The sequence below is a fragment of the Oncorhynchus kisutch genome, linkage group LG2, assembly GCF_002021735.2.
Source record: "Oncorhynchus kisutch isolate 150728-3 linkage group LG2, Okis_V2, whole genome shotgun sequence".
NCBI lineage: Eukaryota > Metazoa > Chordata > Actinopteri > Salmoniformes > Salmonidae > Oncorhynchus > Oncorhynchus kisutch.
This window is the reverse complement of record NC_034175.2, coordinates 19,243,809-19,267,983: the sequence shown is the minus strand read 5'-3', so window position 1 is coordinate 19,267,983 and position 24,175 is coordinate 19,243,809. Positions and strand designations below refer to the sequence as shown.

Below are 24,175 nucleotides of genomic sequence, written 5' to 3'. Positions count from 1 at the left end.
TATGCCCTAGTATTGCTAGAAGAAGGCTTGTGGGCATAATCATCATCATCACAATCAACATCATATAGAATGTTTTCAGACCATCCATTCATTGGTGTAAAAAAATCCTGATCAGACAAACTGACCTATATTTGAACCATCCCTCTAACCCTCATTATGTAGGACAACGCAGACCCTGTGCTCCTGGGGGATCATGACGTGGCCCTGGCCTCCATTGAGAAGGTTGTAGCTGGTAAGGCTTCTTCTACAACTCTACTAGGCTGTAGTGCTCCCAAAGTCCTTTGTGCTATGAGAGCCACGAGATGTACTTGTAAAAATATATGATGAAATAATAAACAATCGTAATATCCTAAACCCAATTCAAGTCTGGGCTTGACACAGGAAGCTTTAGCTGTGAACCATCAGTGGTGTACTGTGTTCTGTGTACCTGGGTTTTGACTGTAAGATGGTTGTGTAACCTCTGTGCTGCAGTGGGCCCATCCCGGACCAAGCTGGTGACGGCTAGCTCCTCTCTGAAGTTCACTCCTGAGGAGCTGGTGTTGTACTGCCGGGACCTGCGTGTTCTCTGCTTCCTCTTTGACCGCCTCACCCCCGACACACAGGCTGTGGAGGTAGTGCGTGTGTCTGTGTGTGTCTGTGTGTGTCTGCGTGTGTGCGTGTGTGTGTGTGCGTGTGTGTGTGCGTGTGTGCATGCGTGTGTGAGTGAGTGCTGGCGTGTATACAGTGCATTCAGAAAGTATTCAGACCCCTTGATTTTTTCCACATTTTATTACGTTACAGCCTTATTCTAAAACTCCTCATCAATCTACACACAATACCCCGAATTGACGAAGCAAAACCAGGTTTTTAAAATGGAAATATCACATTTACATAAGTATTCAGACCCTTTACTCAATACTTTGTTGAAGCAGCTTTGGCAGCGATTACAGACTCAGGTCTTCTTGGGTATGACACTACAAGCTTGGCACCTGTATTTGGGGAGTTTCTCCCATTCTTGTCTGCAGATCCTCTCAAGCTTTGTCAGGTTGGATGGGGAGCATCGCTGCAGAGCTATTTTCAGGTCTCTCAAGAGCTGTTTGATTGGGTTCAAGTCCGGGCTCTGGCTGGGCCACTCAAGGACATTCAGAGACTTGTCCCGAAGATACTCCTGTGTTGTCTTGGCTATGTGCTTAGGGTCGTTGTCCTGTTGGAAGGTGAACCTTCACCCTAGTCTGAAGTCCTGAGCGCTCTGCAGTAGGGCAGAGGAGGTCACGAAGTTGAGTCATCCAGTGATTGTCAAGCAAATAACTGCCGTTTCACGGTAATTTACTGTTAATTAACATAAACACATTTAGCAACTCCGGGCTTTCACACAGCCTACAAGCCACTGATACATCTACATTTTATGAAGTCTAATAAATCCATGTAATATAGCCTACTCCTTCACAATAAATCCATGTATGTCCTTATGTTAGGTTCTGATCTGGCTATGCCATATGGCTGTGGGCTACGCTAGTTCATTTAGCAGACAAGAGTTGCTTAGAATTCCGTGCCATTAATTTATATTAATTTATAGTATGAAGAATACAATTGAACAAAGCTGAATAAAATAGAAAGGATATTTTCTCCAAACTTTTTGAGGAACTGCGCACATGCAGCTATTCTGTGTTGAGCGGTTAACAAAGAAATTGGTACTCCTTTATGCCTAATTTAGAGTTATTCATTTAACTTCAGTTGTTCTACAAATGTTGGGCTATATATTTCGAATTTGTATTAATTGTAAGGCTACCTGACTCGTCTCTAATGATGATTTGAAAAAAGTTGCTTGAAAGGCATGAGCTCTGCTTTGTTATTTGCTCAGGCTGTACACACTTCATCAGTCTGACAATTTGACAAGCACTAGAATTTCCCAGCGGCATCCCCTTTGTGTGGCCGTAATGCCCCAGTGGTCGTTGTACTCTTGGGCTAAATATAATAATTAGAATCCCTTCTCCCTGAGTGCTGCAAGCTCCGTAGCGCCTCTCACTCACATTTCTCTCATCACATGATCGGGTCTTCCTCACAGGCTACAAGTGAAGACAGACACAACGGGGACGCAACTGAGGGCGGCCTTATCCAATTCCGAGTTCCATATTGAAGATATTGAAAGAACTGTCCACATTTACGTTTCATCAGCCAACAAGATGAGGAGGCCTAACGAACAGCAAAAGCATTAGCCTATGTCAATCTACTATCCCCCCATAGTACAAAAGTTGACCTATTCTGTGAGAGAAATAAATATTCCAAACATAGTCTTGGACAGTTGCGGGATGCGATAGATCCCGAATTAATACAACCACTAGCATAAAAAAATGCTTTTTTATGCAATGAGGCTGACGCAACAGATCAGAACGTTTAGCCTAAACTATTATTTATATGCGCAGAAATGTGCACATGGCAGTATGCTATAAGCTTGAATGTTCCATTAGCGGGAAAACACCATTATCAAAAGTCACCGCAAATGTGATTATGCATGTAATGCTTTTATTATAAAGGTACATTTTTATGGTGGAAATTATCTTCCTCAAACGTGAAACTCACGCACTGCTTATGTATGCCAGTTAGGTTCCACACCCTTTGTAAAGCGGATTAATGTGCTTAATTTTAAGATGTTATTTGGCACAAACCTTTTCAAAACATATAGGCCTATGGGCTAAGCTACATGAGGTGTGTGACTATGATTTGAAAAAGTTGAAAATAAAGGCTTTGTTTCTTGCTGTCACCTGCTCCCTCTCCGTCCTCTAGGTCACCAGGCTGCTCATTATGGCGCAAACCTGTCACCATCATTACGTGCACCTGTGTGTCATCAGACTCACCTGGACTCAGGCTCCCCTGCTTCCACCGGCTCGTCAGGCTCTCATGCCTCAGCCGGATCACCAGTTTGTCAGGTTCCCGCGTCCCAGCCTGTAACAAGTTCCCGCGCATCAGCAGGGGTGACCGGTCCGCTCCTAATCCCCGGGATCGTCCCTTTGGTTGGTGTCCTGCGGCTGGCGCTGAACATGCCGGGGAGGGGTACCGTCACATTTGCTCTCTCTCCGGCACTCTAGGTCGCCATGCTCTTGCATCTCAGCCAGACTAACAGGTTTCCCGCACCTCAGCAGAGGTGATTGGTCCGCTCCTGATCCCTGGGATCGTCATTTAGGTCAACGTCCTGCGGCTGGAGGTGCGCGTTAGGAAGGGGGTACTGTCATGTGCTCCCTCTCCGGCCTCTAGGTCACTAGGCTGCTCATTATGGCGCACACCTGCGTGTCATCAGACTCAGCTGGACTCCATCACCTCCCTGATTACCTTCCCTATGGTTTCTTCCCCGGGCGTCAAGTTTTCTGTTTCAGTTTCATGTCTGTGCATTGTTTGTGTTTTGGAGTATGTTATGTTTATTTATTTAAACACTCATTCCCTGAACTTGCTTCCCGACTCTCAGTACACACGTTAAACTTGCCTTAAGCTGGGCATCATTCACAAGTGATAATATATAATTCACAAGTGATATTATTGGCTAATATTGTCACCCATCAGACAATTCTTGATTTTAATCCTGTCTTTACATATATGTGTGAAATTTGTTTTGATTTCGAATGGACCATTATCTCGAAACAGTGGCAAGGGAAAAAATACATGTAATCTATGCACTTAAATAGCGAAGGGAGCAGCTTTTCCCACAGTTAATTTTCATGCCAATTAGGTAGGCTATACTCCTGTTGTAAAGAGAAGCAATGTGCTTCATATTAGGAATGTTGAGTAAAAAATATAGGCCTAGCCTATAGAAAGCTGATGGGATCCTCCTATTTTTAATAGAGGCCATCACCCTGTTTTCTCATGCAATTGCATAAACATAAGCTCATGGGCCCTCATGAAGTGTTTGATTAGATTTTCAATTACATTTACATTGATGTCAGAGTAATTAGAGGGACAATCGAGTGCTGAGTACCAGGCAGTTTGTAGCATCAGAGCTTGGAGAAACCCAATTCCCGTGACTAAACGGTCACATGGAATTTGACTGCCTTCATAACTCTTGACTGCCGGTGTGGCAGAGTAGGGCTGTCACTGTAACAGCCCTACTCTGGAGCAGGTTTTCATCAAGAATCTCTCTCTATACTTTGCTACATTCACCTTTCCCTCAATCCTGACAAGTCTCCCAGTTCCTGCCGCTGAAAAACATCTCCACAGCACGATGCTGCCACCACCATGCTTCACCGTAGGGATGGTGCCAGGTTTCCTCCAGATGTGACGCTTGGAATTTAGACCAGGACACCTACACCACCCGATGTCACAGGAAGGCCAAAAAGATCATCAAGGCCATCAGACTGTTAAACAGCCATCACTGCCATCACATTGAGTGGCTGCTGCCAACATACTGACTCAAACCTCTAGCCACTTTAATTAAAAATTGGATGTAATAAATATATCACTAGTCACTTTAAACAATGACACTTTATATAATGTTTACATACCCTACATTACTCATCTCATATGTATATACTGTACTCTATACCATCTACTGCATTTTGCCTATGCCGTTCGGCCATCACTCATCCATATATTTATATGTACATATTCTTATTAATTCCTTTACACTTGTGTGTAAAAGGTAGTTGTTGTGAAATTGTTAGATTACTTGTTAGGTATTACTGCATGGTCGGAACTAGAAGCACAAGCATTTCGCTACACACACATTAACATCTGCTAACCATGTGTATGTGACCAATAAAAATTGATTTGATTTGATTTATATGTCTAGTCTGTGTACAGTGCTATAAAAGTCTACAATCCCCTTGGATGTCTTCACATTTTATTGTGTTACAAAGTAGGATTAAAATAGATTTAGACTAATTGTCCTTTTTGGCAACTATCTACATGAAATACTATAATATCCGAGTGGAAGAAAAATGCGATATATTTTTTAAGATGAATGAAAAATAAAACACTACTATACCTTGATTAGATAAGTATTCACCCCCTGAGTCAATACATGTTAGACTCACCTTTGGCAGCGATTACAGCTGTGAGTCTTCTTGGGTAAGTCTCATAAGAGCTTTGCACACCTGTATTGTGCCATATATGCCCATTGTTCTTTTCACAATTCCTCCAGCTTTGTCAAGGTTTTGGGTATCATAGCTAGACAGCAATTCTCAAGTCTTGCCAAGCAGATTTAAGTCAAAACTGTAACTTGGCCACTCAGAAACATCCACTGTCTTCTTGGTAAGCATCTCTAGTGTAGATTTTGCTTTGTGTAGTAGGTTATTGTCCTGTTGAAAGGTGAATTCCTTTCCCAGTCTAGTGTAAAGCAGACTGAAGCAGGTTTTTCTCCAGGAGTTTGCCTGTGTTTAGCTCCATCCCATTTATTTTCATACTGAAAAACTCTCCAGTCTTTGTCATTGTCAAGCATACACATACCATGATGCAGCCACCACCATGCTTGAAAATAAGGAGGCAGTTACTGAGTGATGTGTTGCGTTGGATTTGCCTTAAACATAAGGCTTTGCATTTAGGCCAAAATGTTTATTCCTTTAGAGCGTTTTTTTTCAGTATTACTTTAGTGTCTTGTTGCGTACATATGCATGTTTTGGAATATTTTTGTCTATATATTTCTATTTTTTTTTCACTCTGTCAATTAGGTTAATACAATGCTGTTGATCCATCCTTTTTTTTTTTTTTACCATCACAGCCATTGAACTCTGCAGCTGTTTTAAAATCACCAACGGCCTCATAGCGACATCCCTAAGCAGTTTATTTCCTGTCCTGCAGCTCAGTTCAGGAGGAAGACTGCATCTTTGATGTGTCTAAGTAGTTTAATGCATCATCCACAGCATAATTATTAACTGGACCGTGCTTAAAGATATATTTCATGTCTGATTTGTTATTGTTACACATCTACCAATCACTGCTCTTCTTTATGAGGCTTTCGAAAAGTCCCCTGATCATTTTAGTTGAATATGTGCTTGAAATTCAATACTTGACTAAGGGACCTTATAGATGTTGTATGTATGGGGGACAGAGGAAGGGGTAGTTATTCACAAATCATGTCAACCCCTATTATTTCACACAGAGTGAGTCCATATAACTTATTAATATGTGATTTGTTACATTTGACTTATTTTTCTCCCCAATTTCGTCATATCCAATTACGATCTTATCTCATCGCTGCAACTCCCCAACGGGCTCGGGAGAGGCAAAGGTCAAGTCACACGTCCTCTGAAACATGACCCGCCAAACCACACTCCTTAACACCCGCCTGCTTAACCCAGAAGAATGTGTCGGAGGAAACACTGTTCAACTGAAGACCGAAGTCAGCCTGCAGGCGCACGGCCCGGTACAAGGAGTCGCTAGAGTGCGATGAGCCAAGTAAAGCCCCCCCCAGCCAAACCCTCCCCTAACCCGGACAATCCAATTATGATCTTGTCTCATTGCTGCAACTCCCCAACGGGCTCGGGAGAGGCGAAGGTCAAGTCAGGCGTCAAGTGTTCAATCTTAGGTTAATCAGAACAGAGAATCTCTGTCTCATGGTCTGAGAGCCCTTTAGGTGCCTTTTGGCAAACTCCAAGAGGCTGTCATGTGCCTTTTACTGAGGAGTGGCTTCCGTCTGGCCACTCTACCATAAAGGCCTAATTGGTTGAGTGCTGCAGAGATGATTTTCCTTTCGGAAGGTTCTCCCATCTCCACAGAGGAACTCTGGAGCTCTGTCAGAGTGACCAATGGGTTCTTGGGCACATCTCTAACCAAGGCCCTTCTCTCCCGATTGCTCAGTTTGGCTGAGCGGCCAGCTCTATGAAGAGTCTTGGTGGTTCCAAACTTTTTCCATTGAAGAATGATGGAGGCCACTGTGTTCTTGGGGACCTTCAATGCTGCAGAAATATTTTGGTACCCTTCCCCAGATCTGTGCCTCGACACAATCCTGTCTCGGAGCTCCTTGGGCAATTCCTTTGACCTCATGGCTTGGTTTTTGCTCTGACATGCACTGTCAACTGTGGGACCTTGTATAGACAGGTGTATGCCTTTCCAAATCATGTCCAATCAATTGAATTTACCACAGGTGGGCTCCAATCAAGTGGTAGAAACACCTCAAGGATGATCAATAGAAACAAGATGCACCTGAGCTCAACTTCGAGTCTCATAGCAAAGGCTCTGAATACTTATGTAAATACGTTTTTATTTCGTTTTTTATATATATATACATTTGACTTTGTTATTATGGGGTAGTGTGTGTAGATTGATGAGGAAAACATTTAATTTAATCAATTTTAGAATAAAGCTGTAACATAACAAAATGTGGGAAAAGTCAAGGGGTCTGAATACTTTCCAAATTCACTGTCAGCAAGTGTGTGTATGTTTTAGTTTACTGAGTCCTTGTGATTAAATACAAAATGACCTTCAAAGCATATTCAGCACCTATATAATAATTACCATGTAGCATGCCCAGCGTCTCCTGATTTGAAGGTTGACTTCAGACGGTTGTGATTTGAGTTTCAAATGGCTATTATGCAGCATGTACCCTGTGAGTAGAGAAACTGATGTGTCTGCTAGGTCGTGATCATTCATACAGGGTCTCCCTCCATGTTGAAAGCTGATGCACTTTGTCATGCTGATCAGCAGAATGAGTCCTGTTCCTCCTCCTCAGATAACATACACCATTGCCAAGACCTACCAGCCTCTGAAGCCAGGGACTGTCCTCGCCTTCCAGAATGCAGCCCTGGGGAGCGTTGGTGAGTCACACACACGCTGGAATACTTTATTCAAAAAGTCACATTGACGAGAGTACATTCTGAGTACAAAGAACTGAAGTATTTTAAAGGTCATAGGGATAATTGGAATCGTTTCATTATGAGTCATTCATACATCCACACACAAACAAATACACACAGGCACACAACTATTTTTGTCTGAAGGATTATGGGGCTGGAAATAATTGCTATTGTATGCAGGCCCTTGATAAGATCTCAAGCTTACAGGTATTCTCTCTGGCTCTCAAAGACCCCCCCCCCCCCCAAAATAAAGAACATACTGTTTTGAATACAGTGCACTGAAGCTCTTCACATATTGAAAGCATTAGAGGGGTTTGTTAAACAGACAAGTTCGAAACTGTATTACTGTATTTGTTTGGTATTAAATGGTAAAAAGGTTGGACCTTTATGTCATCAAATATTTTTAAAAATATATATATATAAACGTGGTCCCTACACTAAAAGAAAAAGCCATATATCAGACTGGCCAATAAAAATAAAAGATTAAGATGGACAAAAGAACACAGACACTGGACAAAGGAACTCTGCCTAGAAGGCCAGCATCCCTGAGTCGCCTCTTCACTGTTGACGTTGAGACTGGTGTTTTGCGGGTAGTATTTCATGAAGCTGCCAGTACTGCCAAAACAAGCAAGTATAGTGTAGAAAATATTGTACCATGTAAACCGATGTGAAATATATTCCCCATAAGCAAAAACATAGTATTTTCAGCTGTTTGAAGCTGGTGTACAAAACCGAAAGTAAAAGACACAAAAACTAAACTTAAGAACGGGAACCATAGAAATAGCATACATAAAACAGATATACCGTTTGTTAGACTTTTTTTAATGAGAATGACAGATCTATAACTCACATTTCTATGTGAATTTGGTCAGGTTGCCTAAAAAGTTACATAATGCAGCTTTAAGTGTGATATAAAAAAGAATATTAATGGTGATCCACATTAAATCAGCATAACCAATATTTCAGTGTGGCTTTTCTCAGGGAAAGCTAAATCTCTCCACCACCCCCTCTCTCTTCCCCCCCAGAGATGAAGCAGTTTCTAAGCAACCGTAGGCGTGACTCCCAAATGAACTGGTTTGATAGTTCTTCGGACTGGGAGCAGGAACTGGAGAGGACCGGGGCCTGCGGCTGGAGGGTCAGCTCTGTCAATGACCGCTTTGAGATGTCCACCAGGTAGCCTATACACCCACCACCTGAAACTTTCCTGGTGGTTCACCTGTTTGGAACTTTATTAGTGGAAAATATAAAATATATTATATAGTTGCCCACTCTGGTCCTGTTAGTGTTGGGCTGGAACAGAAGCCTGCGCACACTGTGCCCCTAGTGTAAAGTCAGTGTCCTATCCCAAATGCCCATTAAACTTGCAATGGTTAATGTCATTTTATCCTACTTCATGTCAGTCTGCCCAAGTTCAACGTGGTCCCTCAGAAAGTTCTAGACACTGAGCTGAAGAAGACCTTTGCCCACTTCAACGAGGGACGCATTCCTGTAAGTAGAACTCTACCACTCATCAATATCAGTCATTCCTGTAAGTAGAACTTTACCACTCATCAATATCAGTCATTCCTGTAAGTAGAACTTTACCACTCATCAATATCAGTCATTCCTGTAAGTAGAACTCTACCACTCAATATCAGACATTCCTGTAAGTAGAACTCTACCACTCATCAATATCAACATTCCTGTAAGTAGAACTCTACCACTCATCAATATCAGTCATTCCTGTAAGTAGAACTCTACCACTCATCAATATCAGTCATTCCTGTGAAGTAGAACTTTACCACTCATCAATATCAGTCATTCCTGTAAGTAGAACTTTACCACTCATCAATATCAGTCATTCCTGTAAGTAGAACTCTACCACTCATCAATATCAGTCATTCCTGTAAGTAGAACTTTACCACTCATCAATATCAGTCATTCCTGTAAGTAGAACTTTACCACTCATCAATATCAGTCATTCCTGTAAGTAGAACTTTACCACTCATCAATATCAGTCATTCCTGTAAGTAGAACTTTACCACTCATCAATATCAGTTATTCCTGTAAGTAGAACTTTACCACTCATCAATATCAGTCATTCCTATAAGTAGAACTTTACCACTCATCATATGACCCCTAAATATCAGTCAGGTCAGAAAACCCAGTTAAAATCTCATGCCCTGGTCACTAAGAACTCATACAGGGATTTTAGAACATATCCAAAAACCATTAATATTGAGACCACGTTGTGTCTAAATCTGTGTGACTGTTGTCCTCCAGCGCTGGTGTTGGCGTCATCCTCGGGGCAGTGACCTGCTACGGATGGCCAGCTTCCAGAACAACATCTATCATGAGAAGGATGACATCAGGTGTGTTTGTGTGTGTGTGTGAGAGAGAGACAGAGGAAGATGGAGATAAACATAGTCATAGTGTTGTTGATTGCTTTTATGGTAAAGGCTATTGCTTCTCAACAGAATGTTTAAGTCAAAACTAACCTGTAATCATGTACATGTTACCCGGCCATTCTTGAGATGGGACAGGTTAGCAGGCTTTTGTGAAATGCTATTCCTTGTGCATGTCTGAGACAGCGCTTAGCCTGGGGGCAAGACAGTTTACTAGCCCTGGGCTATGGTTACAAAGTAATGGAATATGACATGTCTAATCACAGAGAATAATGCTAAGGGCTCCCTGTGTGTCTGTCCTGTGGGGTGTAGGAACCTGGAGTTGATCCTGTTTGGGGGCCAGTCTCTATGTGTGGTGGTGGAGCTGGGAGACGAGATGCCTTCACCCACAGACATACAGCTGGCACACACCCGCCTACGTGCTCTGTGTCTGGGAGGTCAGTACAAACCTTCTGCATCTTTTGGAAAGTCAAGTGTATTAGTCTGTGTTTTAATGTATCTGACAAAGGCCCACATTGGATAAAGTGTTGGTCAAAATGTTGCTACAGTGCATTTAAACATAGGAGTGTATTCTGTTTCCGTTTCACATGATAGCCTGTAACCAGTGACATTTGAGTGGGGTGGCCAGTTTCATTGGCAAGCCCTCCCCTTGCCTCTCCCTTGCTGTCTTTTTTATTTGTTGACAAATGAATTCGCTGTAGCACAGGTTTTACACCGCATCTATGGAGGAGCACTCTAGCCCTGAGGGACAGTGGGCATGCAAATTTTATAGAGGACATAAAGTGGTGTTAATCTGTTTCCATGTGCTTCCCATTACAATGCTACTGAGACAGAGATGGTGGGCTAGTAGAGATCACATCCAGATGACAAGACCCCAGACACCAATTTACCTCCTGAAATTACGGATTTGGATTCAAGACAAAATCCCCAATAAGTGAATGTATACCCCCTCATATAAGTGTACACCAGTGGTGTAAAGTACTTAAGTAAAAATACTTTAAAGGACTACTTAAGTAGTTGCTATTTATATTTTTGACAACTTTTACTTTTACTCCACTGCATTCCTAAATAGAATAATGTACTTTTTACTCCTTACATTTTCCCTGACCCCTGCATTTTGAACGCTTAGGAGGACAGGAAATTTGTCTAATTCTTGCACTTATCAAGAGAACATCCCTGGTCATCTCTACTGCCTCTAATCTGGCAGACTCACTAAACCCAAATGCTTCATTTGTAAACTATGTTTGAGTGTTGAACTGTGCCCCTAGCTATCCGTAAATAAAACATTTAATTATGTCGTCTGGTTTGCTTAATATAAGACATGTTTAATGATTTATACTTTTACCTTTTATACTTAAGTACATTTCAAACCAAATGCTTTTAGACTTTTACTCAAGTAGTATTTTACTGGGGGACTTTCACTTTTACTGGGGCCATTTCCATTGAAGGTATCATTACTTTACAAGTATGAAAATGAGGTACTTTTCCCATCACTGGCGTACACTACTCTTATTTTACGATATGTGAGCACCATGTGATGGTGGCGTGTTTTTCCTGACGCTTCTTCCTCTAATGCTGTGAGATGTGAAACATCTTTGAGAGACTGTTTCCTAGACTAGGAGACAACTAGTTTCCTAGACAACACCCTCTCTGTTGTGCTGATGTGGAGTTCACAGGGACAGGGCAGGGCACACCACAGGTCACTGACTCCCATGGCTCACACATTGCCAACACAATGCTCACATTGTTTGGTTTATTGTGTGATACCTCTACACAAGGCCAAGGGATTTGGATAGACAACAACCCCACACATCTATGGGCCTCACTCATCATGTCATGCTTCAACTACCTTAACAATTGTGAAATATTTTTTTAAGACTTAAACAATATGTTTTCAGAAGATATTTATTTACAACCAAACTCATTTGATATGTAGAGCTATGGATCTTATTTAAAGATTTCAGGTGTAATAGTATATCTTAAAACTTAGCAAATCCCCACTAATTTATGTACAATAAAGCTCCTTCGACAAAAACATGAACAAGGTTTCTTTGTCCTCTGTGTTGGTCCACAGACATCTCCACATCTGTGTCAGTGCCAGATGACAAATGGCTGTCTACGCTGGAGAGCACCCATTGGCTGGACTACACCAGGTGAGCGGTCCTGATTGGCTTCTCATCAAAGCAATAAATCATCTGTAATAAATGTGTCGGGTCTACATTGTTTTGGTAGATTTTTTTTTATGTCTACCTAGTAATGATAGTGAATAGCGCAATGTTGATGTAGTATGAATGTACCATTATAGCACATTAGCCTAGCCCTGGTTGAATATGTGGCTTTATTGTGTTACATTAGCTGTAAGCAGATTTAGAATGCTCTAACATACTGTTACAGAACATACCTTTAGCATGAGGCTATAATAGGCCTACACACATGGATGTTGAATGTAGCTCTCATATATTCAACACGTGAGCCTGCTATATCTACACAGTAGACCAAGACCTAGTGTATAGCTGTTTTTACAGGCTTACACACATGGATGTTGAAGCGTCTATGTGCTGAAACAAGCTAGAACTGTGATAGTAGCATAGCATTAGCCTGATTTGCATGCTGCTCTGCTCCCTCCCCAGGTGCTGTCTGAGGAAAGCTGCTGAGGTGGCCTGCCTGCTCCGCGGAGGTCACCTGACCGTGGTGCTGCAAGGTGAGTCACATGACGAGGGCCAAGCAGCACCGAATATTCAATCCGTTCATTTATTATTCACGCTGCGTCCCTCATTAAATCGGCGTTAGGGCTTACCCTGAAGGAGACTCCTACTGTAGATGCACTACTCTACTAGGACACCAATACACAGTGATGGAAAAAGTACCCAATTTTCCAACTTGAGTAAAAGTAAAGACACCTTAAAAGGAAATTACTCAAGTAAAAGTAAAAGTCACCCAGGAAAATACTACTTGAGTAAAAGTTTTAAAGTATTTGGTTTTAAATGTACTTAAGTATCAAAAGTAAAAGTATAAATGATTTAAAATGTCTTATATTAAGCAAACCAGGCGACATGATTTTCTTGTTTTTTTAAATTACGGATAGCCAGGGTCACAGTTCAACACTCAGACATAATTAACAAACGAAGCATTTGTGTTTAGTGAGTCTGCCAAGTCAGAGGCAGTAGGGATGACCAGGGATGTTCTCTTGATAAGTGCGTGAATTAGACAATTTTCCTGTCCTGCTAAGCATTCAAAATGTAATGAGTACTTTTGGGTGTCAGGGAAAATGTAGGGAGTAGAAAGTGCATTATTTTCTTTAAGAATGTATTGGAGTAAAAGTAAAAGTTGTCAAAAATATAAATAGTAAAGTAGAGTACAGATTCCCCCGAAAACGACTTAAGTACTTTACACCACAGCTAATACAGCAGGCGGTAGTCTATTGTGTCTGTTGAGATTGTGTTAGGATAGTGTACTATATTGTCATGCTGACTGGCTCACTTAGTTGTGGAAGTTTACAGTAGTGTGTTGGAAGTTCAAGGTGGATGCCAGTCTGTCTGTTTCTGTTTTATCCAGCTTGTGGTTGTCTTGCCACACAAGGCAAGGACGCAGCGAACTAGCAATGTTGAACATAAATAGTCTGGCACCCAGGCTGGAGACCACGGCCTTGGAGAGATAAGTGTAATATTACGGTCTATTATAGGGAGAACAGTCTTATGGCAAACATACAGACGTTCTTGACTAAATACAACTATGTTCATACATTATTATTACATGACTCCATGTACTGACACATATAATTGGGCTGTGAGAGTCCGTCCTAGTCGGTTGATACCTAAGGTAGCTACCACAGACTGAAAAGTCAACAGGAATCTGTGTCACATGAACAATGGCTGCTACTGCCCTGTGATTTTCCCTTCCCCCGTATGAGTTGTGTTGCCTGGCCAGTTTCAAGTGGGCCTTTTGGAGAAGAGGGTTGTATATCACCCCCATAAAACCACAGAGCTGACTGTGTCCTAAACACAAGTAAATGACTGGAGAAATGACCCAATGGCCTTTTCAGACAGGCCCAGACAACACTCCCTACTGCCTGTGTGGTTAGAAAAAACCTGCCAACCAGATGTGGGGATTCGGGAGAAGTTCTATTCAAGTCCACAGAGGGGGGCACTTTTTGTGAGAATGAAAGGGCTGATGTGAGACTAGCATTTGGATTGTCATGTTGTGTTGTTTTTTTATACAAGGCATTACCCTTCTCAAATCTTTTATTTTGTGTGTGTTTGGGGTAGATGATAAACTCAAGGACACGTCTCTTATCCTCTGAGCCTTGAATATGCATACTGTTACTGTATTCAATTACAATTGATTATTGATGGTCTATTTCCTCCTGTTGTGTGCAGAGGCGGAAGACCGAGACATGACCTGTGTGGTGTCCAGTCTGGTCCAGGTGATGTGTGACCCCCACTGCAGGACCAGGGTGGGCTTCCAGGGTCTGGTGCAGAAGGAGTGGGTGATGGCTGGACACCGCTTCCTCAGCCGCATCAACTACCACAGGGACAGCGATAAGGAAGAGGTGAGAGGATAAGCTGCAACCTATCAGTAAACTCACCTATCAGTGGTCATGGGGGGGGGGGGGGCAAGGAAAGGAAACTATTTGCATTAGGACACAGTGTTTAATGCCAGTCATATGTCTTTGGGGATCTTTCTCTCTTTCTTATGCCTGTGTTTTTCTCCCCACTAGGCGCCAGTGTTCCTGCTCTTCCTGGACTGTGTGTGGCAGCTGTGGGTCCAGTACCCATGCCGCTTCCAGCTGACAGGGGACTTCCTGCTGGCCCTCCATGACAGTTTCCACCTGCCCCTCTTCAGCAGCTTCCTGGCCAACTGCCACAGGGAGAGGTGCAAACGTTCACAGGTACGCCAATGTTCAGCAACACCACCGCTAATGCTGAAGCTGTAGTACTAGAGAAGATACACTGTAGGTATGCTACTGTAGGCTAACATGGAAAATGTTGGAAATACCTGTATTAAAGTTTGAAAGTCGTAAATTCTGTAAACTATCTCAGATTAAAGCGGTTTATTTGCGAGGCGAGTCCACGTCATTTTTAATCCAACACATGCATCAGCTCATATTGTCTTCAACGATAACTCTTGAATGAGCTCAGATTGAATCAGACGAATCACTGTTCTCTCACCTCTTCTTCCTCTCTCTCCCAGAACCTATCCCAGAGTTACACTCCAGTGAATGGCTGGAGAGACCTGGTACCCAGGGGCTCCTTCCCGGACCCCTCAGACCCCCCTCTGCCCCCTGTGTGGGACTGGGCTCTGCAGTACAGCAGTCAGAGACGGGAACGTTTCACCCAGCCAGTGCCTCCGCTCACCCTGCCACAGCCCCTACTCAACGGCAACCTCAACACCAACCCCGAGGCACACAGGGTAGGAGTGAGAGGATGATATTATGGGGGATACAGTCAGGCGCAAGGAGTGTAAAAAGCACTATATAAATGCAAATCGTGCATTTGATCATTCATGTTAGGGTACTTAGTAATTTAAATGCTATTTCAATGAGCTCCTGTCTTACAAAAGCCACCCCGCTCACACACACACATAAATACACTTACTAAATATTAACGACCATGATGAGGGATGAACACAGGCCCACTGCACCTCTGTGTGGTAGGTCTCAGTATTGCAACATGCTTAAGGCACAAAAGGGATATTCAAACGTATTACTCTCTCTTCCTCTCTTCTCTCCATCCCTCTTTCAGCTGAGTGACAGCGCACCAGGCTCTGTGTTCCTGCTCTCCAGGGGCTCCTTCTCCTGCTCTGCTAACCTCCTGCCCTGGCGCAGTGGAGGGGGCTCAGGCGTCTACCGGAAGAGCCACCGGAGAGGGGGGTCCACCTCAGAGAACCTGCCGGGCCTGGAGAGGCTTCTGAAGGCCTGGGCCCTCACAGAGCTCCCTCAGGGCCACACCACCACCACATCCGGTCTCCAGGGGCCCCTGGACTCCTACGAGCCTCTGCTGCCCCTGCTCCTGGGGCCCTGCGTAGGTGTGTGGAGGGACTGCTACCTCCGTGGGGCTCTTCATGCTCAGGTATATAGGGAAGGATTATCATTCTCACTACTATACAGAGCCTAAAACACTGTTGCCATGGGGATGTTTATAATAGCCTACTCTACTGGTATGTGGGTGGGTGATCAAAATTAACTTTGAACTCGGTAACTGAAAAAGGATTTCAACTAGAGGTATTGCATAAAAAATGTAGTAAGAAGTTGAAATTCATATTTTTATTCAACTGAATAGTGCAATGTTGTACTGGACAAGCTCCTAATTTTTGCTGGTCACATTAGAAACTACATTTAGTTGCTCATGGATGACTGTAGTCATGATGGTGTTATAAACTAACAGAAACCCTGGCCATGTTGTGTCCTCAGGCATTCTCCCACCCCATCTCCTCATCCACTCAGCACCCAGTAGAACAGCTAGCCTGGGAGGTCCAGCAGCTCAGAGACAAGCTGACGTTGGCCTCCAGCCCCACTAACACAGTCCCAGCCAAGACACAGGAGCCCTGTCGGACAGACTCCAACCTCAACCAGAACACCAACAATAGCACCTTCCTCTTCCCAGCCTCCAGACCCCCTGGGCCGGTTGCCTCCAGAACCATGCCCCCTATCTCGAACCTCCAACCCAGGGTTCCTCCAGCTCGTTCTAGAGCTGGTCACAGAGACAGCAGCAAGCACACATTCCTATTTGGCCACCCATCCTCTTCAGAGTCCCGTCCAGACCAGCGTTACTTGCCCGCGCCCAATAATAATGCCAAGCTGCCCAAGAGCAACGGTCCTTCACTGGATTCCTGAGCTCGGTGTCCCCTGTCAGTTAGCACAAATGGTACAAACTGTTCCCCCGGCTCTGAACTCTAGAATGAGATCACCTATACACACCCTCCAAGACTCTATTTCCATCCCTGACACCTGATCTCTGGGTGGAACCAGATGTGATTTTCCTGTCAAGGCCTGTTTGAGTGGCTTTGAGGCAATAACAAGACGAGGAGGGTCATGTACTGAGCAGGGAGGAGAGTCTAAACTGCAGTAATAATGCATTGAGCAGTGCAAAGCACAAATAGTATTTGAAAGATTGTTTAACTTGTAACAAATTGTCTGTTTTACTGAATATGACACCCAAACTGAAGGTTCTGGTCAGCATTCCCTGAGAACGTATTGGTGTTTTTAAAAGCAGCAAGCTAATACCCAAAATGAATAAGGGCTGATGATGATTGATAAGCTAATGACATAAGGGCACAAATAATGAGCTGTTGGCTGAAATATGGAATCAAATAACTCTATTGATCAGACTTCAGCTGTTTTTAGAATCATGATTTCAACGGAGTGACAACCTTCATTCTTGACCAGACGGCTATAATAGGACTGTTGTCCTGACTCGGTCTCTTAGTCATTTTGAGTGACTATAACCTCCAGTTCCAAAACCAACTCAGCCTTGAGAGGAAAAATACATAGAGCTGCTCACCAAGTAAACACTAGGGAGAGACATTGGCGTCACAAAAAAACATGCAGTTTTAACTCCAGGCATTTTGTCCAGCAAATTTAACCTGGAATTTAGGGCACTGGAGCTATTTTGGTGCTGTTCCCATATCTTTATACTTGCATGCATTCTAGTAGTGAACAATGAGAGGCATAAGCTGAGTTGTATGACTCTGTATCATAACCCTGTTTTTCAGAATATGGCCATGGTCAGTTAATATTGCTGTGCATGATTGAGGTAAAAGTGCTATTATTTTTATGGTCTGTGCATCTCTATTGAGAGTTCTCAGTATTATTGACCAACTTTGGTTGCGTATGAATTTCAGAAATTGTAACGATACATTTTTAAGTGATCGTGACCAAGATGAGTATTACTCTTTTTTTCCCCCTTATGTTGTCATTGTGCAAACCATAAGTTCTGATGGTTCATATTTATAATTTCCTTTTATTTGGTACTTCTAGATGTAGCTTTAAGGTAAGCAACTTTTTTTTTCAATAGTGTATTTCTTCATTACTTGTCCTGACTGCTAGTTTCGTATTCAGCTTGCATTCAGGTCAAGGACTTCTAAATGCGTCATTTCATTCGAAGCCCAGTGAGCTATTGGGACTGGGCTACTCAGTCCAGCCAGATTGTTGTTTGCATGATGTGGATATTAAGCAGCAAATACACTGGCATGATTTCCATATACTGTAACACTCAAGAGTACAGGGATGTACTGTGTGTTTATACCAAACTAGCATTTCCATGCAGAGAAGTACTTGCATTGTGTAACATAGGATGAAAGGGTTTCTGTCTGGCATACAATGTATTTCTCACTGAAATGTCTCATTATGTTTATGAACTATAACGGCTGAAGGTGGTTATATATGTGACTTACATTGGTCTGTATTACCTACAGTCATTCCTATGCCTCAGTACGAGAGCATTTTGAATTATTCAATGGCTGTAAATATTCATTGTTGAATATCACAGCACACTGATATCAGTTACTGAATATCAGGTTGTTTGAGTTTTTGGATTTGATGCCAGTACTTTTGCTCTCGTCTTCCATGGAAAAAACAAGGTCATCACATTCCCTAATGGCATTGGCTCTACAGAGAGAAAATGAAATGTCCCTTTCAGCATGCAACCCCACGTCCTATGTCTCTACACCATTATATATTTAAATGTTTTGGTACGAATGACACAATGATTTGCCAGATGTACATATTTTTTGTATCAGCATGTTAGGATCCTGAATAATAAACTATTATAAGTTCATAAAATCGTTGCTTTCAAGTTTCAAAGTTTATTCGCCACGTGCACAGGATCCAACAGGTGTAAAACAGTACAGTTCAATTCTTACCTTGAGAGCTCTTTCCAACACTGCAATGAAAGTAATATACAGTAGATAATGGAATTTAGTATAAAAACCTCGAACTATGACGAGAGCTGAAGAACAGGAGAATGCAAGTATTTACAGTATTTACCTTATTCAATGTGCAGGGGTACTGGAGTGGTTTGAGGTGGGTTTAAACATGAAAAGTGACTGGTAGTAGGATATACATGTAAACAGGAGTAATAGTGACCAGTAGCAGTATAAATAGATAAATACTAATGGTAATAGCAATCAATAGTCAATGGACAGCAGCGTAATGGAGTAATACATCAAATCAATACTCATTCTAGCATAGGTTGTGTCAGTGGGTAGAGTAGAGACCTGTGAATAGGCATAGAGTCAGTGTGGATAGTCTGTGGGAGAGCAGTTAGTTAGCCATTAAGCCTTATGGCCAGGGGATAGAAGCTGTCTGAGCCTTGATGCACCTGTACCGTCTGCCAGATGGGAGCATGGAGAACAGTCCATGTCTCGGGTGGCTGGAGACTGGCAATTTTTCGGGCCTTTCTCAGATTCCGCCTGGCATGTGCTTCCTGGATGGCATGGAGCTCGCCCCCAGTGATGCGCTGGGTTGTCCGTACCACTCTCTGGAGGGCCTTCCGGTCGCAGGCTGTGCAGTTACCATACTAGACGGTGATACAGTGCAGCTGTAAAAGTTTGAGGGGCCATGCCAAATCATTTCAGCCTCCTGAGGGAGAAAAGGTGTTGCTGACCATGTTAAGTCCTCAGTGATGTGGATACAGAGGGAATTTAAGCTCTTTACCCTCTCCACTGTGGCCACGTTGATGTGGATGGGTGTGTGCACCCGCGTTTCCTGTAGTCCACAATCAGCTCCTTGGTCTTGCTGACGTTTAGGGAGGGCTTGTTGTCCTGGCACCACACTGCCAGTTCTCTGACCTCCTCCCTGTCTGTTGTCTCATCGCCGTTGGTGATCAGGCCTACCATCTTTGTGTCGTCAGCAAACTTGGAGTTGGTTGTGCGTGGCCACATAGTCGTGGGTAAACAGGGAGTACAGGAAGGGGGCTAAGCACACACGTGGGGGTCCCATTCAATTAGACTTTATTACAAAGTAACAGAGCCGAGCAATTCCATGGAACAACTGCCTTTCTTGCCACAGAGCTCAGGCTTGATAGTTTTCCTTCTTTTCATAACACAGTCACTCCCCTCTATGTAGATGAATAACTCCCCTTGGCCTTGCACCACCATTATCTTCCAGTCTCAGTTCTTGCTTGTTAACGCCCACATCGGTTTAGGTTATAATGGTGGCGGGGCCCTAGTTGTAACACAAAAAATACATTTATTGCATATATACAGTGGGGCAAAAAGTATTTAGTCAGCCACCAATTGTGCAAGTTCTCCCACTTAAAAAGATGACAGACAAAATGAGAAAAAAAAATCTGAAAATCACATTGTTGGATTTTTAATGAATTTATTGAAGTGTACCTATGATGAAAATTACAGGCCTCTCATCTTTTTAAGTGAGAGAACTTGCACAATTGGTGGCTGACTAAATACTTTTTTTGCCCCACTGTATGTTCCAGGGATGTGCTTTTCTAATGATCCTTAATTAGTACAACCATGGGTTCCTTGTTACATTTTCTGCTTCCGTTCTGTTTTACATGTCTGGTGATTAACTTCATGTTGACCCAGTCTGTACATTCTTATGGTTTCTGCCTAAATTGTGTTTTTAGTGCAGTTCAATGTTTAACTCTGTTTATCCAGCTCTTTCCATTTAACTGAGCTCAGCCTATATTCTGCTTACACATGTCTTATTTGTTAGCCCTATGTTTTCTGTCTCAATACTTCAAGGTGGTCAGTCTGGATACTGGAAAATCAAGCATGGTCATGAATTTTTCACCTACAAGTGCAATTGAGATTGCATTGTCTGTAGATCTGTCTGGGTGGTATGCAAATTAGAGTGGGTCTAGGGTGTCTGTGATGATGGAGGTGATGTGTGCCATGACCAGCCTTTCAAAGCACTTCATGATTACAGATGTTAGTGCTACAAAGCAGTAGTCATTGTGGAAGTTAACCTCAGAGTTCTTGGAAACAGGAATGATATTGTTCAGCTTGAGACGTGGGGATTACAGACCGGAGAGGTTGAACATGAAGATGCCTGCCAGCTGGTCTGTGCATGCTCAGAGCACACCCGTCTGGTAGAGAGGCACCATTGGATAGATCACGGCTAGGTCTACCTTTGTAATGGACTGTAGCCCCTGCCACATGCATTGGGCGGCGGAGTCGGTGTAATAGGATTCCACCTTGTTCCTACATTGTACTTTTGCCTGTTTGATGACTCTGCAGAGGTCGTAGTGGGACTTCTTGTACACGTTTGTGTCCTTAGTCATCGCCTCTGGGTTGACTGCGATAGCTCTGTGTGGGGTAGCTCTGTCCTTTACTTGAGCGCATACCTCTTGTGTTAAATCCAGGGCTTTTGATTGGGGAAGCAGTCTTGCTTTTGCTGTGTCTGTCTGTTCGTGTCGGCCATGTCTACAGGCAGAAGGACACCCCTGCTAGTGAACTGATCCTCTGGCAACCAAATTATACAACAGGTGTAGACATTACCGTGAAATGCTTACTTTACAAACCCTTAACCAACAATTTAGAGTTATGCTAAATAAACTAAAAGAAAAAAACAAAATAACAATAATTAGGATATATACAAGGTGTACCGGTACCGAGTCAATGTGCAGGGGTACGGGTTAGTCAAGGGAATATGTACATGCAGGTAGGGGTAAAGTGACTATGCAAAAATAAATAAACAGAGTAGCAGCAGCGTATGTGAAGAGTGTGAATGTATGTGTGTGGCGTCAATACGCATGTGTGTGTCTATGTTGGAATGTCAGTGTAGTATGTGTGAGTGTGTAGTTAGAGTCCAGTGGGTGTACAATGAGCCTGTGCAAGAGTGAGTGCAAAAAATTATAATAAATAAGAATAAAACAAGGGGGTCAATGCAAATAATCAAATGGCTATGCAGACTAACTGTTCAGCAGTCATATGGCTTGGGGGTAGAAGCTGTTAACGAGCTTTTTGGTCCCAGACTTGGCGCTCCGGTACCACTTGCTGTGCGGTAGCAGGGAGAACAGTCTATGACTTGGGTGGCTGGAGTTTGACCATTTTTAGGGCCTTCCTCTGACCGCCTGGTATAGAGGTCCTGGATGGCAGCAAGCTTGGACCTGAGTGATGTACTGGGCCATACGCAGCACCCTCTGAATCGCCTTGCGGTCAGATGCCATGCAGTTGCCATACCAAGTGGTGATGCAACTTGGTGGTGCAGCTGTCGAACATTTTGAGGATCTGAGGTTCCATGCCAAATCTTCTGTCTCCTGCGGGGGAATAGGTGTTGTCGTGCCCTCTTCAGGACAGTGTTGGTGTGTTTGGACCATGATAGGTTCTTAGTGATGTCGACACCAAGGAACATGAAGCACTCAATCCGCTCCACCCAGCCCAGTCGATGTGAATGGGGGCGTGCTTTGCCCTCCTTTTCCTGTAGTCTATGATCAGCTACTTTGTCTTGCTGACATTGAGGGAGAGGTTGTTGTCCCGGCACCACACTGCCAGTTCTCTGACCTCCTCCCAGTTAACTGGTTGTCTTGAAATTCCAGGCTCTCCGGCAGGGGATCTCAGAGCAGCAGTGGGCCCCAGAGATGCATCTGTACAGGCCCACCTCTGTGTGGACACATCCTGGCAGCCATCAACCACTGCCCTGCTGCCTTGTGGGTTAGTCTGGTACGACAAAGGCAAGGGGAGCACACCCTGAGAGAAAAGCAGCGTGCTGGCGGCAGGCAGACACCGACAGTTTGGGTATCCGGCAGCCTCCTGCTGCTGTGGAAGATACCGGTCATCCTGGCCACAGGAATTCACTGTCCTACAGTGAAGTAGTTCTGTTGGGGATTGTGCACCCTCAGTGGCACTTTAAGTAACTTCCTTTGCACAGGTATCCACTTCTGTCCTCAGTGAAGCCATCGACCGGAAAGCGGACTAATGTCTGGTGGTGTTGGGGTGTCTGGTGACGGGGGCAGGAGTGAATGCACCCTTAAAAATCAGACCACTGCACGCCAGCGGCACAGGACTATTATGGTCGCCAGCAGTTGGGGCTTGAGTGGAGGCTGCTCTTGTCAGACCCTTGTGTGACTGAGCAGCTCTATTTAGGAGCCACACTGCTCACCCCAGCTGAGGCCTAGAAAAGGTGGCCAAAAAAATTGCCCACTCACTCTATCCTGGATAGGCTACCGCACCTATCAGAGTTCCACTCAGCGGTCGAAAAATGCTAACAATAATAAATCCCCTGAAACTGGCGACATGGAACATCAGAACTCTTTTGGACACTGTTGATAATGTTGATAGACCCATCGGAGAAGAGCTTTGATTGCTGCAGAACTAAGGCGCTACACCATTGACATTGCTGCCCTGAGTGAGACCAGGTTCCTGGATGAAGGGTCCCTGAAAGAGGAGGGAGAAGGTTAAACCTTCTTCTGGAAAGGTTACCCTCTGGGGTAACATCAACACGGTGTAGGAATGGCCTTTAAGAACAGCCTTTTACCCAGCCTCACCAAAAACACCTGTCTGCCTAAGTGAAAGTCTCCTGTCTCTCCATATCCCCCATAGCTACTCCTCTCAGTGCATACACACCAACTTTACCATCAGAAAATGAGGCAAAGGACTGCTTCTACCAATCACTACATGAGGCCTTTCACCACATCCCCAGGAATGACAAGATCTTTCTGCTGTGTGACTTCAATGCTAGGGTGGGACAGAACAACAGGATATGGAGTGGAGTACTGGGTAGGCATAGTGTTGGCCAGGTCAATGAGAACTGCATGAGACTGCTAACTATGTGCCGAGCACAATCAAATTTTTCACTGACACCTTGTTCCGGCAGAAGAACAAATATAAAACATCATGGATGCTCCCACGCTCCAAACACTGGCACCTGTTCAACTACGCCATAGTGAGACGTTCTGACACTAATGACGTCCTGCTGACACATGCCATGAGGGGTGCTGAATGCTGGACAGATCACTATACAGTGCCTTGCGAAAGTATTCGGCCCCCTTGAACTTTGCAACCTTTTGCCACATTTCAGGCTTCAAACATAAAGATATAAAACTAAATTTTTTTGTGAAGAATCAACAACAAGTGGGA

General features: G+C 43.6%; 1 protein-coding gene across 1 annotated transcript in view; it reads left to right on the top strand.

Annotated features, from left to right (window-relative positions):
• The window catches only part of LOC109908787 (myotubularin-related protein 11-like), a 34,266-nt gene extending 15,346 nt beyond the window's left edge, over window positions 1-18,920 (top strand). The window contains exons 4-17 of the mRNA XM_020507486.2: window positions 163-232; window positions 472-611; window positions 7,634-7,718; window positions 8,783-8,930; window positions 9,158-9,245; window positions 10,020-10,108; window positions 10,454-10,578; window positions 12,216-12,294; window positions 12,772-12,842; window positions 14,518-14,690; window positions 14,859-15,029; window positions 15,332-15,550; window positions 15,883-16,209; window positions 16,551-18,920. Coding sequence (XP_020363075.1) covers window positions 163-232; window positions 472-611; window positions 7,634-7,718; window positions 8,783-8,930; window positions 9,158-9,245; window positions 10,020-10,108; window positions 10,454-10,578; window positions 12,216-12,294; window positions 12,772-12,842; window positions 14,518-14,690; window positions 14,859-15,029; window positions 15,332-15,550; window positions 15,883-16,209; window positions 16,551-16,973 — 2,208 coding nt within the window. The 3' untranslated portion in view covers window positions 16,974-18,920. The remainder of the gene's footprint in view (window positions 1-162; window positions 233-471; window positions 612-7,633; window positions 7,719-8,782; window positions 8,931-9,157; window positions 9,246-10,019; window positions 10,109-10,453; window positions 10,579-12,215; window positions 12,295-12,771; window positions 12,843-14,517; window positions 14,691-14,858; window positions 15,030-15,331; window positions 15,551-15,882; window positions 16,210-16,550) is intronic.
• The last annotated feature ends 5,255 nt before the right edge of the window (window positions 18,921-24,175 follow it).